The sequence below is a fragment of the Dunckerocampus dactyliophorus genome, chromosome 17 (genome assembly GCF_027744805.1).
Source record: "Dunckerocampus dactyliophorus isolate RoL2022-P2 chromosome 17, RoL_Ddac_1.1, whole genome shotgun sequence".
Lineage (NCBI taxonomy): Eukaryota > Metazoa > Chordata > Actinopteri > Syngnathiformes > Syngnathidae > Dunckerocampus > Dunckerocampus dactyliophorus.
The window spans coordinates 3088252-3108698 of NC_072835.1; the positions used below are offsets into that span (position 1 = coordinate 3088252).

At 40.6% G+C, this 20447-nt stretch overlaps 1 protein-coding gene across 4 annotated transcripts in view; it reads left to right on the forward strand.

The window, feature by feature from the left end:
• The window catches only part of strbp (spermatid perinuclear RNA binding protein), a 115481-nt gene that overhangs the window by 73006 nt on the left and 22028 nt on the right, over window positions 1-20447 (forward strand). For all 4 annotated transcript variants that reach the window (XM_054758292.1, XM_054758293.1, XM_054758294.1 and 1 more), the window contains exons 3-11: window positions 4399-4655; window positions 4719-4887; window positions 6651-6957; window positions 13955-14085; window positions 14504-14599; window positions 17066-17177; window positions 17248-17345; window positions 18740-18845; window positions 19122-19205. In XM_054758292.1, the coding sequence (XP_054614267.1) occupies window positions 4399-4655; window positions 4719-4887; window positions 6651-6957; window positions 13955-14085; window positions 14504-14599; window positions 17066-17177; window positions 17248-17345; window positions 18740-18845; window positions 19122-19205 (1360 nt within the window). The remainder of the gene's footprint in view (window positions 1-4398; window positions 4656-4718; window positions 4888-6650; window positions 6958-13954; window positions 14086-14503; window positions 14600-17065; window positions 17178-17247; window positions 17346-18739; window positions 18846-19121; window positions 19206-20447) is intronic.

Below are 20447 nucleotides of genomic sequence, written 5' to 3' on the forward strand. Positions count from 1 at the left end.
AATCCTACCGTTCACGAGATGTCTTGATCAGGAGCACACAAGTGGAGGCAGGAAGGAGGAGGAGGACTAGCCTTAAAGAGTGTAAGAGTCAGCTGGTCTCACAGACAAACGCACACGCACTACACGATAATGCTGTGTGCAAAATTTTAATTTGTAACTTAACTTCATTGTTTAAGTTAGTTTTGGGGGGACTACGAAGAGGAAGGAGTTTGAAGGGACAAGCCTGTCTCTCACAAACTCACGTACGTGCTGTATAAATCAGCCAATGAGATGACAGCGTAGGCGTGATACGTCAGAAGGCGTCACCAAGTGTTAGTTTGAACTTGCATCGACTTGAGGCATTAATAAAGTTGATTGAAAAAAAAAAAGACTTGCACTGACTTGACGCTTTATGTTATATGGAATTTCTTCTGTAATACGAAGCAAAAACTTTACATAAATTCTTTATGTTCAGTGGAATTTATGTAAAAGGAGGTTTACGTTACGCGAGGTCCTACTCTATGTACAAATCTTTGTTTCTCTTTAAATTTAGTGCGTACAGCTTACGTACCAGTGCGCTCTATAGTCCGGTCAGTACCGTGTATTCCATATTAATAATAATTCTGAACTTAATCGACAAGAATGAGAAGATGTTGTTGGGGCGGCGTTCATAAATGACCTCAATGGAGAGAAGCTGCATCTTGTGCATGGCGGCATATGTGGAGATAATGGAGCATAATGCGGTGTAATTATGATTACGGGGGTCATACGGGGGCCCGATCTGCCGCGCAGCAAATTAACTTCCCTGCTGCGTCTCTCTGAGTGCGGAATCCGATTAGTTATCACTTCATCGCTGCGACGGGCTGATGGTGTCGCCACATCAACAAAAGATGCTGTCGCATTTGTATTGATGTATTGACTGAAGCGTGCGGGCCATAAAGCCGGCCCTCCCCCAGTCGTCGTTAATATTCTGATCAGCGGGAGATCCCGGGGTCCTCAGTCTATGGACGAGTTCCAGAAAAGTTGCAGGACTGGTGTCACAAAAGATGTATTTCAAAACGACTAACTCCAAGTTCTGGGCTCCCAACGCACTTTCCCGGCCTTCTGTGCCGCTCCTTGATGCGCTCCTGGCACCTGGAACCCCAGTGGACGGTACTGCACACATCCACCAATCAAACAGTCCTGCAACTTTACTGACACACCACGTAAGCCCAGTTTTAGTGCATGTGGTAACCAGTACCTACTGTAAATGATGGGAGGAGGAAGTGTGAATAATGAGAGCATTACACAAACTTTCTTCTTGGAAATGTTCTTCTCGTAATTATGACTTTATTCCCATAATATTTGGACTTTATTCTGGTAACATTATACGTTTTTCTTAAAACTAATTTTACAAAAAAAATGTAAACTTTGTTCATTGATTTTCTTTGTTTTCCTGTATTATAGTACTGTATATAATATATGTATAGTTATTATAATATTATTTTTTACATTTATAAATTATTACCAATTTAGTGTAAACGCCTATTTTCTGAGAAAAACAAAATGAAGTAATTTTTTCTAAAACAAAATTACACAAATTTGCGGTGCCGTGAATGTTGAATCACAAATGTGAGCTGGTATATATTTTTTTTTCTGCCTTGAAGTAGAATTTGTAAAAATGACACCGCTTAGTTATCACTCTCCCTTTCATAGGAGCGGATCCTTCCACGTGTTGAAAGATACCTTCTTTATCCTTAATGATGGTCGCCGTGTTTGAGTGACTTGGACCGGGCATGCAACCAATGTTGAGCTCTCCACTTTCGGAACATACTACCATGTCCAGTTTCACTTTTCCTTTTCACCTTCCGTTTCTTTGTCACGCATGACTACGTATTGTGCCGCCACGCGCACGTAACGAGCTGTCTTTTTCTTTTTGTGTACAGTCTTAATCTTTCATGGAAGTGCGTACGTAACACGAGCGACCGCGTGTAATTCCTCACAGCGGGGGTGTCCCAAGGTTTTTTCAGCGAGGGCCACATAGTGAACAATGACAGGATGCAACTTTGCCACTTTGTTATTTAGTAAAGCAACACATGGAGATATGCTAACAAGTTATACATATTTAATCTCAGCTTTGTCAGATAGGTGAACAAGCATATTATTAATATCAACTTCACTCTTTTTTTCACATTTTTGCTTTTTTTAATTTATTTTCCAAATATTTCTACGTTCTTCTTAAATAATCTATTAAGTAAATTTTCTTTTAGTGATATTATGACTTTATTCCCATAATATTTGGAGTCTATTCTCATAATATTTGAACTTTTTCTGCAACCTAATTTTCCAAAAATGACAACTTTAATTTAGCGTTGTTTCTCATAACTTGAATATTTCACCTCTATGCTACTAAAATGTTTTTTCTCAAATATTACAAGTTTTATCTCCTAAAATGTAAACTTTTTTTCTTGTAATATTTTGACTTTATTCTCATAAAATTACAGCATTTTTTCATTTCTTCTTTTTTTCCAGCTATTTAAACTTTCTTCTTGTAAATTTTCTTCTCATAATATTCTGACTTTATTCCCATAATATTTTCACCTAATTCTCATAACATTATAAGTTTCTCTGTGGCCTAATTTTCCAAAAATTACAACTTTATTCGTTGCTCTGTTTGTTTCTTTTTTAGTTCAAATACAACTTTTTTCTTGTAATATTTAGACTTTAATTCTCATATAACTAAAGCTATTTTTTTCATTTCTGCTATTTTTCCTTTTTTTATTTTCTGATTTCAACTTTCTTTTTGTACATTTTCTTCTCATAATTATGACTTTATTCCCATAATATTTTGCCTTTATTCCCATAATATTGCAACTTTTTCCTGCTACCTAATTTACCCCCCCAAAAATGCAACTTTATTTTGTTTTGTTTCTCATAATATTCCGACTTTTTAAAAATTTTACTTTTTTCTTTAATATTTAAACTCTAGCCTCCTAAAATGAAAAAAAATATTTTTCCTCACATATTACCAGTTTATTCCCGTAGAATTATTTTCTTGTTAGAATACAACTTTTTTCTCATAATATTTTTACTTTATTCTCATAAAATTAGCAGCTGTATTTTTCCATTTCTTTTTACTTTCCAACTAGTTCAACTTTCCTCTTGTAAATTTTTTTTCTTGTAATTCTGACTTCATTCCCATAATATCAGAACTTTTATCGCAACCTAATTTTCCAAAAATTACAACTTAATTTTGTTTTGTTCCTCATAATATTATAGATTAAAAAAACATATTTTTAAAAAATATTTCAACTGCATGCCAATAATACGACAGAGTATTACGAGAGAGTTCATTCTCATACAATTGCAACCTTTTTTTTATGTTAGACTGCGACTTTTTTCTCCTAATATTTTGCCATAAATCTTATAAAATTACATCTGTTGATTCCATTTCCTAACCCTAACCCGTTAGCATCTGGGATGCTAGCTGTTCAGTGAAGCACAAATAAGCTGCGCTCCCTGAAGGTCATGACGTTCTTGCTCGGTAGTGAATTTACGTTTCCCATGATAATACAAGTAGAAGGTACCGAAGGCTGGAATCTTCACTTCCTTGCTAGCTGCTTTTCTTTCACCTTAGGCCCGCCTCTGCCGCCTCGACATGAAACAGGGAATGGCACCGATGCTGGACGTGGCTCTCACGGCACGTAAAAATGTGCTTGATGTAGAAGAGTCCAGGATAGGATGGAGTATATGACTTAAAAGATGACAATAGTAGGAGAACAAACAAGAACAAGCTGCTTGAAAGATACTTTATTTATCTCCAAGAGAAATTCATGTTTCCAGCAGCTCTGCAAACGTACTCACTTAAAAATAAAACAAACAAAGCAAAATAGGAGCGTTAAGAAAAATAAATAAAATAGAATAAGAATAAATAAATACGTAACAGATCACTTCATAATAAATAATAATAATACGTACATCATCATAATAATACATAATAAGTTAATCATTTTTTGAAAAGCAGCCACCATGGTGGTGCCGGTAAATAAAAAAAATAAAATAAAAAAAGTACACATATGTGTATCGGTATCAGTTGATAGCGGAATCGGAAAGTGAGAGTTTGACAATATCGGCGTATCGGATAGCGGACATTCCTAATGAAAAAACTGTAGATTATAAAAACTATATATTTTCTTTAATATTTCAACTGTATGCTACTAAATTGAGATGATTTTTCCTCATAATATCTCTCTAATATCTCTCTTTTCTTCTTTTCTTCCCTTAATATAGTTTTTTCTTGTTAAATTATACAATGTGCTTAGAATGTGCTGCGGGCTGCACTTTGGACACCCCTGCCTCATTTTCTTTCTTCCATTCTCATTGTAAAGGAAAGCGGTCACTATAATAAATAACACTTCTATTCAATGTTTTCCCGGGCAGAGGTCCTTCCGCTCCTTCAGCAATGACGACCGCCACGTCATGGCCAAACACTCCACCATCTACCCGTCCTCCCATGATCTGGAGGCCGTCCAGACGCTGGTATCCAACGTGGAGTGCGCCCTCAAGCACGTCTCGGACTGGCTGGATCAGACCGGCTCGGAGGTCCACAGCCAACCAGCGGGCGGCACGGAGCAGGAGGAGGCGGAGGGGGAGGAGGAGGCCGGCGACGAAGCCGAGGGGTCCGGCGATGGCTACAGGTGAGACCGGAGATGGACAAACCTGGGGTGAGCTTACGAATAAGATGGGAATGTGTCCTTCAGGGAGGCCAGCGGCGGCAGGGTGCTGTGCGGCGTGATGAGAATCGGCCTGGTGGCCAAAGGCCTCCTGATCAAAGGCGACATGGACCTGGAGCTGGTGTTGATGTGCAGAGACAAACCCACACACACGCTGCTGGACACCGTCTGCCACAATCTACCACAGCAGATAGAGGTGAGAGAGACAACTCCACAATCGTGCACGTTCATGACAGTGAGTGGAACTGTAAAGGCAGCCCACACAAAGGATGCCTACACAGTCAATGCCTGTACTGCTCTGTCCTGGTGCCATCACTTCATAACACAAGCTTCATATAAAATGTATAATATAACAATTAAAAAGTGCTGTACATATAGGCCTATGGGCTCCCGTAGTTGCTGTCATCGAGGCATCCGGCGCCGCCAATAGGTGGAAATACTCGATCACGTCCTGTGTTATTCCCCGCAGTCGGAACTGAACTGGGCTTGATATGTTGAAACCGCTGGCATGGGTGCGCCGCAGATAGCACCGACGTTAGCTAACCCGTTAGCTTGTAGCGACGCCGGCGCTGTCTCGTCAGTATAGTATAATATATATATATATATATATACAGTCAAACCTGTCTTAGCGGCCACCTTTATAGAACGGCCACCTGCCTATAGCAGCCATTGAAAAATCCCCCCCCAGCAAATTTACATGTTATAGACCCTGTATATAGCAGTCACCTGTCCAACGCGGCCAGCGGCCACCCATTTTGTCTCCCTTGGTCAATATCTGACCGCATATAGCAGCCAAATTACCAACTCAAGTAGAAGCTTCATGCACGAAAAAGTTTTGTTTTTCAATCAATGAAGCCGTCGTGTGTAGACTTTGATTACTGAGTCCTAGCTCAGTCACAATCATTCACAAGATCCACACAAACTGTCAGTTGTTCCACATAAAAAAGCCGTCTTCTTTTGAGCTTGCTATTTCCTGGTCAAACATGTAACTTTAAGAGCATTTGCACCAAAACATTACCGCAAAGTAGGCTGGGAACAGGACGTGCTCCCAGCGACGCTACAATAAAAAAAAAAAAAACATACGCTAGCATGCATGCGGCAGCGGGAGCAAAACTGAGTTGGGTTGTACTTAATTGAAGTATTTTAGAATGTACTCACGTTATTTTTCATCAATCCTCATCCACAAATCCATCAAAGTCCTCATCTTCTGTATTCGACACAAAAAAGCAGTCTTCTTTTCCGTTCGCTACTAGTCTGTTAACTTGTCAGTGTTATTCAGCTCCGAAGCAAAGAAGGAAACTTCTCCTGTTGCTTCTGCCAACTTTATTTATTGAACGCGGCCACCAGACAGCAGCTCAGAACACACACACATCTCTCAGCATCGTCTCTCCTTCCTGCTTGCCCACAAGGCAAAGGTTAAACAAGCCCCACTACATAGCTGTCCAGCCAATGCCTGTAAGAAATGACACCGTTTATTTCCTGGTGTGCACTGGTCAATACTGTAATGCCGCTTGTTGTGGGGAAGGAGAGACTCACGTCGCCGATGCACTTTAATGGCTTTATTAACAGCGGAGAACACTGCAGGACTTTACATCCACGCCGACATAAACACACTTCCCAACTCTCTCCAAACTCACAGCTAGCACTGAGCCTAGCTCTCCTGCTCGGGACCCGGTGAGAGCAGCCGTGACACACTGACAAAAAAAAGCGTGTGAAAGGTTGTTAGCCATTTAGCAATTGTGTTGCAGTTGTGATGCTAATGGAAGGTGATGGCGATGATTAAAAAGTATTCATGGAGTCCACCTTCCCCTCGTCAGTTTATGTCTGAGCGTGGAGGCTCCAGCATCAGGCTGAGCTTTCTTTCATTTTCTCCATTCCTTCCAAGTGCTGTCAAGTGCTGACCTTGCTCTCTGACCGCCGCCCACGTCCTTACTCTTGTCTCTTTTTGACGTACGACAGAAGCTGACAGAGGAGAAATACGAGGTCACCAGCTCCTCGCCCGAGGCGGCCATCCTGGTGCGGACCACGGCGCAGCCCCAACTCGCTCTGAAGATCACCCTCACCTCGCCCGCCATGAGAGATGGCGACGAGGAGGATGAAGAGGAGGAGGAGGAGGAGGAGGAGGGAGAAGAGGAGCAGCAGCAGCACGAGGAGGACGAGGAGGAGGAAGGGGAAGAAGGCGGGGAAGACGTGGCGTTAGATGGAGTGGAAGAGGAAGAGCAGGAGGAAGAGGAGGAGGAGCAGGAGGAGAAGAGGAACGGCCACGGTAGGAGCACAGATTGGAAATATGACTTCAATCATATTCATATTAACATGAGTTCATGGTCACATGACTTCAACACCAACGCTCACAAGGAAGTGCAAAAAGAGCAAAGTCTGTGTGCGGGTTCTTCTCCAGCAAGCCAAGCTGATACTGACCCACATGGATCTGTGCTCGGAACAGAACTAAAGGTTGTACACAGGAGGGGAAAAAACGACTATTCAAAGTATCCGATTTCACATGGATAAGAAATCATTTCACAAGAACTTCAGCTAAATGATAACGTACATTCTAAATACACTAAGTCCCCAACTAACGAACACAACTGGTTCCAGACGACCGTTCTTATGTTGAATTGTTCTTAAGTAGGGTAAAAGGTAATATTAGCAATGATATAGGTACTACATGTACGTGTATACATACAGTATACAGTATATGTGTATGTATGTAAATATGAGTTTGGATGCAGTAGTAATATTAAACCGGGATAATGAATAAAAAAAAAACAATAATAAAAGTGATGTAATAATACGTAATGATAAATGTTATTTACCTTTGAAGAGGAGTGGTCCAGCATACGTCGTTGTGGTGGAGTTGGAGGAGTTATTGAAAAAAAGGACAAATGGTGGTGGTGGTTAGACTCTTCTAAAAGAGGTAGTGTTCTGTGGGTGGTGTAGAATTAAGCAGGCCTATTAACTCTTCATAAACTTTAATCACACGCTCTGTCCGGGTTGTATCATACAACCACAATGTAGCTTTCTATCCCAGGCGTCGGTTGGTCCCATTAGCAGTGTCACAGTGCCCTCTGCTGGTCAAGCATGTAGCAGTATAAATATGGACTTATAAGGCAAAACACATGAAAATACACCAGTCGGCTTGTGTTCGTATCTTCGAATGTTCGCACGTCGGATGTTCGTTAGTAGGGAACTTAGTGTATTACAATTTTATATTTATATTACTAATATTAAAAACAAAAAAATATAATTTAAATTATTTAAAAAAATGTAATAAATAAAATATCGGGGGGAAGCTGAAATTAATTGTCTTTAAATATGTCATTTTTATTCATGCATAATTAGATGTAATGTAGCGTGTAGTTCTTATGTAGTATATAAATGTATAGAAATAAATGTATGTATGGAAAAGTAGATTTATTATTTTATATATTTAAATGAATAAACATTAAAATGTATAAATTCATAAAATAAAATAAATATAACAAATGTAATTTAAAAAATCGAATAAATATTAAATTGTATTATCTTTACCATCATTTACAATGACTGTTGTTTGCTAGCGACGGGTCGCTAACAAGCAAAATAGTCGACAAGAGATGTGGTTGCTCACCTCACGTCACGCACTCAACCCTGATGAAGGGGGCCGTTGTCAGAAAGTGCAGCCCAGTGGCCATTTGCGTCCGAAATAAATGGGGGCAAAAATGGGGGGGGGTAGAAAAAATCTGAACTTAACACGAAGCTTTGTCTTTTAAATATGTACATTTTTTTAGCCTTTATTTTTAGCTCCGCTTTTTTGTACTCATAAAATGTCCTCACAGTTGGCAGGTCTGCTGTGGCCAACGTCACGAGTAAACGTGCAAGCAATGGTTAGTTTGGGAGGGGCGTCGACATAAAGGGGTTCCACTGTACCAGCTTTCATTAGCATTTGTTGCAGTGGGAAAATAAAAAAAACAAATTGAGGCTAAAATAGATAGTAAGAGCGGGACTGTTTGATGATTGATCTCCAGAGTCTCCAAGCAATCCCCCCCGCCCCAAAAGTCTAATTCGCGGGACGCAGGAGCTGCTTCTAATTGGTTGCGCGAGGCGGCGGAGGGAAGCGAGGCCATCAGAGCGGCACAATCAATAAGCCCGGCATTCGCCAGCGAGCCATCCATCCTGCGCCTCCCGTCCGAGCGGGACACTCGGGTGTCCGCTATGAGATGAGAGACGACCCAATCGGCCAGCCGTGTGTCAAGCCACGTGTGTCACCGCGGGATGTCAGCACTTTGGTGAAATATTTCTAATCTGTACTCAAGGCTGTCACTCAAGGCTGTAAAGCATCAAAACACACTTAGACGAGTCCTTGTCTAAGGCAGGGATGTCCAAACTTTTTTTCCACCGAGCGCAGCGTACTGAGAAATCAAAGGATGTGCGGGCCACTTTTACACAGCCTGCACTTTTACCGGTCGCTAGCAAAAAACAGCCTGCATCTCAGCTTTGTGTTATTGGTGACAAGTGGGGATGCGCCGATCGATCGGGCCACCGATCAAAATCGGCCAATTTCCGTGAAAAAGCACGTGATCAGCATATCCCGATAAATGCCTTTCACGCCGGTCACTAAAGCCGATCACCTGTGGCTCGTACTATTGCAGCATGCAGCCCGTAGCGAGCGTCTGCCGACTACCTTCCTTTCCTTTGCGCTGCGCAGGCGTGCCAATCCCAAAACAATCATGTCTGCCGTTACCTGATGTAAATTTTGCACCCTGCAAAACATGCCACAAAAAATATCTCGCCTGGGTAACACGTTAAAAAGCTTTAATTTAATACGGTGAGTTTTAGCATGGAGAGTTTTCAAGGCTAACGATGTGATGGTCAGTCAAACGGCAGCTAGTATGTGCGTGACAGTCAGCGGTCGAAAGCAAATAACCCGAAAAAAAATTAATCGGACAAGATGACCAGCGGTGGAAGATGCTGGGTTTGCCGACTGCTCTCACACTTGGACCCCTCTGCGTGATACCTGGAAGTCCTGTTAGAACGTCATCCAACGATGTACGCTCACATCCAAAGTCTCCTGAAAGAAGGCGTCTCATCCTCTGTAGGTTTCACCAGTGATTTATGTTCTCTTGAAAAAGTAAGTCAAATGTGTTTTTGTCTAAATGAAGGTGATTTTTAGAGTTCATATCATACAACCAGTAGTAAATTAAAAAAATGTACACTATGTGATTGGTATCGGTATCGGCTGATTTCACTCATGGAATATCGGTATCGGAGTCGGCAGCATAAAACCCTGGTCGGAGCCTCCCTAGCGACAAGCATATTATATTGTATAGTATGAATGTTTTTCTCCTTACTTTCTGCTTTTGCTCATTTTTGCTGTTTTTATTTATTTTATTTTTTTACAAATATTCTCATAATATTTAGATTTTATTGTCATAATATTAGAACTTTTACCTACCACCTACATTTTCTAAAATTGCAACTTTATTCATTGTTTTGTTTGTTTTTCATAATATTATGACTGTAAAACTGCCATTTTCAGTCTTTAATATTTCAACTTTATGCTGTTTTTCTCTTTATTTAGTCTCCTAAAATTACTGTTCTTTTTTTATTTCCGAGGGCCAATAAAAAAATGTGATGGCCTCCAGGCTTACACCTGTGGTGTAAGGGATTGACACTGGGTCATTGGGACTGTTACCTTAGGTGATATACGATGTCAGTCTTATCGAGGCTGCTCCTGCCTTACAAATAAATAAATAAATAAATAAATGTAACTACCACACGGGCTTTGCAGGTATAGAAATAGTAGCTGATACACTAATATACAGTGGTGTGGAAAAGTGTTTGCCTCTTTCCTGATTTCTTATTTTTTTGCATGTTTGTCACACTTAAATGTTTCAGATCATCAAACAAATGTAAATATTAGTCAATGACAACACAACTGAACACAAAATGCACTTTTTAAATGAAACTTTTTATTATTAAGGGAGAAAAACAATCCAAAGCTACATGGTCCTGTGTGAAAAAGTGATTGCCCCCTAAACCTAATAAGTGGTTGGGCCCCCCTTAGCAGCAACAACTGCAATCAAGCGTTTGTGATAACTTGCAATGAGTCTCTTACAGCGCTGGGGAGGAATTTTGCAGAATCTTTGCTAAATTGCTGCAGAACCCAAGTTGCTTTCAGCTTGAGGTCACCAACAGATGGCCGACATTCTCCTTCAGCAGAATCCATGCTTCCATTTATCACAGCAAGTCTTCCAGGTCCTGAAGACCATCACACTACCACCACCATATTTTACTGTTACTATGGTGTTCTTATTGTTAAATGCGGCGTTACTTTTACGCCAGATGTAATGGGACACACACCTTCCAGAAAGTTCACCTTTTGTCTCGTCAGACCACAGAGTATTTTCCCAAAGGTCTTGGGGATCATCAAGATGCTTTCTGGCAAAATCGAGACGAACCTTAATGTTGTTTTTGTTCAGCAGTGGTTTTGGTCTTGGAACTCTGCCATGCAGGCCGTTTTTGCCCAGTGTCTTTCTTATGGTGGAGTCATGAACACTGACCTTAACTGAGGCAAGCGAGGCCTGCAGTTCTTTGGATGTTGTTGTGGGGTCTTTTGTGACCTCTCGGATGAGTCGTCGCTGCGCTCTTGTGGTCATTTTGGTTGGCTGGCCACTCCTGGGAAGGTTCACCACTGTTCCATGTTTTGGCCATTTGTGGATAATGGCTCTCACTGTGGTTGGCTGGAGTCCCAAAGCTTTAAAAATGGCTTTATAACCTTTTCCACACTGATATATCTCAATTCATCTCAATTAAATTAGTTTTAACGGGAGGCAATCACTTTTTCACACAGGACCATGTAGCTTTGGATTGTTTTTCTCCCTTAATAATAAAAAGTTTCATTTAAAAAGTGCATTTTGTGTTCAGTTGTGTTGTCATTGACTAATATTTACATTTGTTTGATGATCTGAAACATTTAAGTGTGACAAACATGTAAAAAAAAAGAAAGGAAGGGGGCAAACACTTTTTCACACCACTGTAGATGCCAAAAAATAACATTTTGCACTAATTTATAAACTGCAACGCACAATGGGAAACCCATGCCGCACTTCCACAGCAGGAAGTTACCCAGCATGCCTTGCGGGTTACACATGAGTATAAAATAGTGTTGTCCTGCATGTATGTTAGTGTGCAAGTGTTTGTTTTGAATCGTCTGTGTGGTGCAGTTGCATTGTGTGTTCCACATGTAATACTTGTGTTGTTATTGGTTGCACCGTGAGTGAGGGAGGCGTTTGTGTGTGTGTCTCGATTACTCGCGTTTTCCGCCATTCTCAGGCGATCCGAGAAGGCGAACTTAAACTGGTGGTCCAATTCCGTGGGCGTCATTATGTACAGGAGTGTTCTTTTATGTTTGGTCACAAGTGGTGTGTGTGTGTGTGTGTGTGTGTGTTAAAGAAGAAAGAGAAGAAGGTATGAGGAAGTGGCAGCTGGCAGAGAATAAGAGATCGATGCTGAGATAAAGGATAGACCACAGTGATCCACACCTGAGCGGCCCCATGTGGGACAAACCTTGAGATCCAGCTTTATAGATTACACACACACACGCACGCACACACACAGCAGCGTGTTAGTTTGACAGGGGGAAGAGGAGGCTCGACTGCGATAATGGCCAGATGAGTTCATCCAGATAATAACTTGTGCTGTTTCTGTGTAGATGATAGCAGCTGACATTTCACCTTAATACCTCTTAGAAGAAAAAAGGGTTTGAAATGAGCAAAATAACAAATATTTACGTCGAGTATGTCTTCCGCAAAGAAAAGTCCTTGCAAGCACTCTCCTTCATCTCCAGCTGTGTGTTTTGATTCATGCACAGCCCAAAGCATGGCGTGCTGGGCAGCGTGAATCCAAACAATACAGAAGAACCATCCAAACGCAATGTTCTCCAACCTGACACCACCCCAGCACTCCCCTCCCCCAGCTTGGATCCGTCCTGTCATATAGACGCTCCCTTCTCTTTTCAGTTCTCTGAGGGAAGATGTTGATGTTTCTATTTGCAATCTCAAGCGATTTCCAAGTCAAAACATCAACTGTTTTGACTCCCACCTGGTGCAGACTGGATCAAAAAAACGTACTGACCCAAATATAAGACGACCCTGAATGTAAGATTACCTCTTTTTTTTAAGATCTTGTTTTTGGAGAGACACAATATGTCAGTGAAACAACAACTAGTAGACTCTCCTTCATTGATTAGCATTAGCTTAAAATTAGCATCATAACTTTGTTACGCAGCAGAGTCACAGCTGCATCCCTCCAGATGTCTGGTGCGTGTGCGACAGGAAGAAAAGCTCTGGAGGTGAGACATTGCATGTATAAACCTCTCCACCCCAAATATAAGACGATGATATACTCTAAGTCTCTTGGAAATAGACTAGCATGAGTGACCAAGAGACAGCAGCATCTCTCGTTTGGCTCTTTCTCTCCACCTCAAAAATAGGACAACTTCTCAAATCCGACTTTTTTCAAAGGAAGAAAATGGCGTCTTACATCTGGATGCATGATGCATCAAAAGTAGTGAGTGTAATAGTTAAGTTTGTAAATAAAACCGTGCAAGAGTGACCAAAAGACGACAGAATTTGGCTGAAACTTGGCTGTAAATCTCAAGACCTTTTGTCTATGGTGCAAAATGCTTAGTGGTGGATGCGCCAAAAATAGTGAGTGTACTAGTTAGGTTTGTGAATACGAATTTGCAAATAGACGAGCAAGAGCACTTGGCTGAGTGTAAATCTGTAGACCCCAAACATAAGACGACATGTCTTTGTCACATGTTTTGTCCAGGGGAAGAATAGCGTCTTATAGTGGGGTCAGTACGGTCTCTTGAAAAAAAGCCTCATCTTTTTCAAACACACAAAGGAGAGTTTGATTCACCACGCTGCCAGCAAGCCACACGGTGAATCAAAAAGTTGTCTCTTCCCTTGAGCCACTCTATTCTGAATGGAAAGTGTAAGTCGCTCTTAAATAGCGTGTGCGTTTCTTTGCTCAAGGAGGATCGCCGCGATCCGTGTTGATGGAATGACACGCTATTTAAACAAGCAGCTTTCATCATCGCCCACGTGTCAGCTCACGTCGAGCGACTTGGCGGCATGATGAAGCAAACGTGTAAAAAAGAAGGAAGAAGAAAAAACCTGTTTTGTGCCTGCGTGTATGCGTGCACTCACACAGTCAATTCCTCGCGTGTGTCTGCACTCATTCACGCTCTTCTGTATTGGGTTGTCATTGTTCTGTGGCAGTGTTGGCTGCTGCTGCTGCTGCACACAGAGTGGAGGCTGAGGAGGAGGAGGAGGAGGAAGAGGGAGAGGTGCTGGATAGACACAGATGTCTGTTGGCCCTGGCAGCGCTGCGACACGCCAAGTGGTTCCAGGTCGGCACCCACTCACTTCCTGTCTTCCTGCCCGATGCCGTTTGTAGCCTGATGATGTACTCGCATTAGAGCGATGCCGCCGAACGCCACGCACCCGAGCACCACCTTCCCACTTCTCACAATTGATGCATTCGTTATGTGAAGTATTAATAATTCAAAAGACGCATCATGAGGCTACAAAGGCCGTGGTTTTTCTTTTTTGCTGTTTTGTGAACCTGCCTGCTGTGTACCGTATGTCAACCCCTCCCTGTCACTAACAGACCAGAACACACACACACACACACACACACACACACACACACCAAAACAGTAGTGGCATTCCAAACATTGACGATGGAGTTCAGGTAACGCATTTTTAATGCCGAACACAAATACAACTCTTTTCCGTGCTCAGCATTTTCTTCTCTGCGCCTCTCAGGCTCGCGTGAACGGACTCAAGTCCTGCGTGATCGTTCTCAGGATACTCCGAGACATGTGCAATAGACAGCCCACCTGGGAGCCCCTTAACGGATGGGTAAGTCCACCACGTGTATTCCACTCATCATTACCTTCAATTACGACGCGGGATGTCTTTATACACACTGCAGTCGGATGGCCTTGAGAGCAGGGCTCTTTCCAGCGACGGCCACATAGTGAAAAATGAAAAAGATGCAACTTTGCCACTTTGATATTTGTAAAGCAGCACATGTCGATATGCTAACACGTCATATAGCTCATATAGCTCAGTTTTTTTTCAAATATTTAAACTTTCTCCTTAAATAATCCTCGTGGGGAAAAAAAAATCTTAATATTATGATCCCACAATATTTTTGACGTTACTTCCATAATATAACAGTTTCCCCAACCAAATTAAAAAAAATACTTTATTTTGTGTCGTTTATTTCTCATAGTACTCATACACTTTAAAAAAACATATTTTTTCTTTAATATTTCAACTCTATGCTACTAAAATGAGAAATTATTTTTCCTCATAATGTCATAATGACTCAGAAAATTGTGCCTTTTTTCCTGCTAGAATTTTATTTTTCTCGTAATATTTTGATTTTATTCTTGTAAAATTACAGCTGTTTTTTTTTTTTATTTCTGCTGGGGGGTTTTTCAAATATTTAAACTTTCTTCTTGTACATTTTCTTCTCGAAATTATGACTTTATTCCCGTAATATTTTGGCTTTATTCTTATAATGTTAGAACATTTTTCCCAACCAAATGTTCCAAAAATGACAACTTCATTTTGTTTATTTTTCATAATACTATGACTTAAAAAAACATCTTTTTTCTTTACTATTTCAACTCTGTGCTACTACAATGGCATTATTTTTCTTCATAAAATTACAGCTGTTTTTTCACATTTCTGCTGTTTTTCTTTTTCAACTATTTCAACTTTTTCTTCTTGCAATATTCTGACTTTACTCCCATAACATTTGGACTTTATTCTTGTAACATAACTTTTTCCGCAACCTCATTTTCCCCAAAAATTGTAAAAATTACAACTTTATTTGTTGATTTGTTTGTTTCTTATAATATTACTACTTAAAAAAAAACATTTTTTCTTTTAACATTTCAGCTAAAGTGATGTTATTTATTCTCATAAAATGGCGACTTTTCTCATTAGATTACAACTTTTTTCTCTCAATATTTTGACTTTATTCTTGTATAATTACAGCTGTTTTTTTCATTTCCGCTTTATTCTTGTACATTTTCTTCTCGTAATTATGACTTTATTCCCGTAATATTGTGACTTTATTCCTATAATGTTATAACATTTTTCACCAACCAAATTTTCCAAAAATGACAGCTTTATTTTGTCTTGTTTATTTCTCATAATACTACGACTTAAAAAACCAAACATATTTTTCTTTAATATTTAAAATGTATGCTACTAAAATGAATGAGTATTTTTCCCCATAAAATTACAGCCGCTTTTTGTCTTGTAACTTTTTTTGCAATCACATTTTTTTTAAATGACAACTTTATTTGTTAATTTGTTTGCTTCTCATAATATTACGACTAAAAAAAAATCCTTTAATATTTCCACTAAAATGCCTGATAATATTACAAGGTTATTCTCCTAAAATTATGACTTTTCTCATTTTTTTTAGTTTAGTGAATTTTTTTTTTTCCATTTCTGCTGTGGGTTTTTTTCAAACTTTTGAAACTTTCTCCTTGTAAATTATTAAAAACAATTATGACAATATTGCCATAATATTGTGATTTTATTCTAACAGCATTATAACCTTTTCCACAACCTAGTTTTCCAAAAATTACTTCCAAAAATTCCCAAAAAACTTTTTTTGTTGTTTTGTTTGTTTCTTATAATATTACATGATATTAATAAAATATTTCAACTAAAATGACCTTATTCTTCCTCATAATGTTATGTTATTCTCATAGAATGAAAACTTTTCTCATTACATTACAACTTTTTCCTCTTAATATTTCAACTTTATTCTTGTAAAATTACTACTGATTTTTCCATTTTTGCTATTTTTTGCCATAGGCTGATAAAAATATAGCTGGAGGCCTCAAATGGCCCCCGGGCCCCATTTTGGGCCCCTCTGTTGTAAGTGGTGCATCCGAACCAGACATACTGTAAATACTGAGAGCTGAAATGTCGCTCTCTGCTTATATTCATATTCATCTTTTGATGGCAAACCCAAATGTTTTCAGTCTACAGTAAAAATGAAGAAATTGGCCTCACTGTTCCAATACTTCTGGAAGGCGCTGTATATTTGTACTGATAGACGCTAGCTAGTTGGCAAGTAAGAGTCAAGCAGCTTATCTTTGAAAACAATAAGGTTGCCATATATTTCCATATCAGTCAGTAATTTTTTCCATAGGAAAAACGTGAAAAAGACAGGATGTTTTATATTTGGGTCGTCTTATATTCGAGGCTATTTGAGTACAGTACTCGTGTCAAGCCATGCTTGAGAGAACATCATCATGCTTTATTGTCTTTAACTCAGTATTCTTCCGTTTTTAGCCCTTGGAGCTGATCTGCGAGAAGGCCATCGCCACCTGCAACAGACCCCTTGGGGCGGGGGAAGCCCTGCGTCGGGTCATGGAGTGTCTCGCCTCGGGCATCTTGCTACCCGGTCGGAAGCTTTTACAGCTGAATTAAAAAGAACAAGCTCTGCTGACGTCATGCTCTTGTCCCTCCACCAGGTGGTCCGGGTTTACACGACCCGTGTGAGAAAGAAGCTACAAACACATTAGCCAACATGACGGATGAGCAGGCCGAGGCCATTACCTACAGCGCACAGGTACTGTGTACACACACACACACACACACACACACACACACACGTGCACACACGTGCATGTTGTACTGTGTTAGTACGGGACCACATCTTCTTGAAGAAAGCGTAGGCAAGCTTGTTCATGTTAATGACTGTTAATGCTGTCGGAAATGAAATCCATCCTTGACACCATGAGGATATCATCCGTGTGCTCGTCTTGTCCCTGCGCTTGTGGTGTCATGTCCTTCTCGACACGCCGCCCGGCTTACCGAATCCCAACATCCGCCCCTTTTCCCTTTGAAGGCAGGCGGGACGAGGGCGGAATGTCAATGGGGATAATTGTATTGGAGCAGATACAAGCGCAGATAGGAGCGAGCGAGAGAGAGAGGAAGCTGTTGTGTCAATGAGTCTGAGCTACGAGCCTCATGAATATCGGAGGCACTCCGGCTCCCTAATGGATTCACATTAGCAGCACGGCCACCGCAGGCCACAGCGCGTCCGCCTCATCGTTTGCGGAGGTCGAGGATGGGCCTCGTAGATTGATGGCGATGTATTAACACAAGCTGATTAGAAGTTTAGCGATTAGCCAGTGTGCTGTCCGATAAAAAGCAAGTATCTCCAACTTTTGTGTTGGGGGGGAAAAAATACGGAAGATTTGGAAATACATGCTTTTTATTGGACAGCAGCATCGCTTTGTTTTCATTGAGTCATGTTTGCTTTTTGGGGGAAGATACATGCTTTTCATTGGACATCAGCACCGTGTTTTATTGGCTCACGTTTGTTTCTTAGTTGGAGATACATGCAGTTCATTCACAGCAGCTCTGTTTTCAGTGAGCCATTTTTTTCGGTTTCAAATACTGTACATGCTTTTCATTGGTCAGAAGCACCGTGTTTGTTTTTAGTTGGAGATACATGCTTTTCCTTGTTTGGGCAGCACCACCATGTTTTCAGTGAGTCACTTGCATGTCTTAGTTTGAGATACATGCTTTTCATTCGTCCGAAGTGGCATGTTTTCATTGAGTCATGTTTGTTTCTTAGTTGCTCATGCATGCTTTCAATTGGACATCAGCACCATGTTTTCATTGGGTGATGTTTGTTACGTAGTTGGAGATGCATGCTTTTCTTTTGTCTCAAGTGCCATGTTGGGAGTTCGAGATACCGGTACATGCTTTTTACTGATAGCACAGGAGATCCATCTTTTCATTGAGTCATGTTTGTTTCTTAGTTGGAGATACATGCTTTCCACTGATTGGACAGCACCACCAAGTTTTCATTTAGTCATGTGTGTTTCTTAGTTGGAGATACATGCTTTTCACTGATTGGACAGCACCACCAAGTTTTCTTGAAGTCATGTTGGTCTTTTAGCTGCAGATACATGCTTCTCATCTTTGCCTTTGTGTGTGTTTTGTGTTTGACAGCACGCTCTCAGGCTCATGGCGTTTGGACAGATCTGCAAAGTGTTGGAGATGGAGCCTCTTCCTTCAAATAAACCCTTGCACAAGTACCCCTGGTGTGATAAAGAAGGTATGTGTGTGTACGTGTATGTGTGCATGTGTGCGTCTTAAGATTCTCACAGTCAAGCTGCAACATTCCAAGGTTGCAGGAGTTGGAGTCGTACTGAAAGCTTCCCCTGTGGCATCTCAAACGTGACCTGACCTTTTCTGACTGCTTTCCCCAAACACATGCTGTAGCACTGTCAATATTGCTGATACGTGTCATATTCCTGTCTTGAACACATGTTTACCTCCTCACTAACTAATCACACAAAGGCATGCGGTATTTATTCATTATGCTCTGCAGGCTTGGGTCTGAAGAGGCCGTACGAGGATGGGATGATGGACGACAAGGACCTCATCAAGAAGATGAAGAGGAATCTGAGAAAAGGTAAGCAAGGGAAAGTGACAACTAAGACGTTAACTTTTTTTTTTTTTTTTTTTTTTTTTTTTTTTTTTTTTTTTTTTTTTTTTTTTTACACTGGCCCATCTCAGGCAACTTTATTAACTTTTTGGACGACATCCCCATCAGCAGTGTAATGCATCAAGAGTGACTTAGCCCCCCACGTCCTCCCGTGAGCCGACTTCTGGTCGGATTTACGGTTAGTTTGTGGGGCCACTTAAGTAAAGAGCTTGGATTCTCAAAGGAGTTATACATTTGTATTACAAAAATGCCAAAAAATCAGACTTCACAATCACTCGGCGTTACTTTCTCTCCCGTCGTATCACTGCGCGCTGTCGCCTGTCCGTTGTTGTGTATGTGTTCGACAGTGTTCACATGCGCGGATGAAGACCACTGCGACGCGAGATTTTTGCAGTTCATCCGCTGTGGAAATTATGTCATAGCATGAGCCTCTTGCGCAAAAAACGTAAAAAAATGTACAAATACGTTGTTGGGATTGGGCGTTTGGGTTTATAAAAATGTAGAACTACGTTTTTGGTATTGAATGTGTTAACACATGCACATCATGTCAAGCCACAACTCTCTTTATGGCGGCAGACGAGGCACAATGGCGTCCTCACACAGAGGCCAACGCTCTATTATGACTTTATTCTTACCTGAACACATCGACATCTAACGCCGTCTATGTATCTCCATCTCACAAACATGCCTTTCGGAACGACACTTCCTCATTGTCACGACTACGGCCGCAAGGTGCATTCAGGGACACTCCGAACATTATACGTGTTACGTGTGGTCTAAATAAACAGAAAGACGAAAAATAAACAGTAAGCGGATATGCTAATCACTCACTAACGTAACTACAATTTGCTGCATTTAAGTACGCTCGGGAAAAAAAAATACAGCATGTGATTTCAACTTAAATTATGTGTTGAACGTCTTTTTCAATTATGATAATTCAATTATGTGTTGAATTATGTGTTGTATGTCTTTGAACGCAACGCCTCTTGGCTCATAATAACGCCGTTAAAGTGTGATTCAAATGTTCTGCTACTCTTAAAGAGACTAGTGTTTTTCAGACATCTGTAGAAGCTTTTAGCTTGACTTACATTTTCAGTTCATTTGGAGCGGTTAATACATACAAATTATAGATACAATTGTGTCCTGTCATTTGTCTTTCTGTACATAAAATGCAGTTAAAAAAGGGGATATTTAACACATGTGATTGAT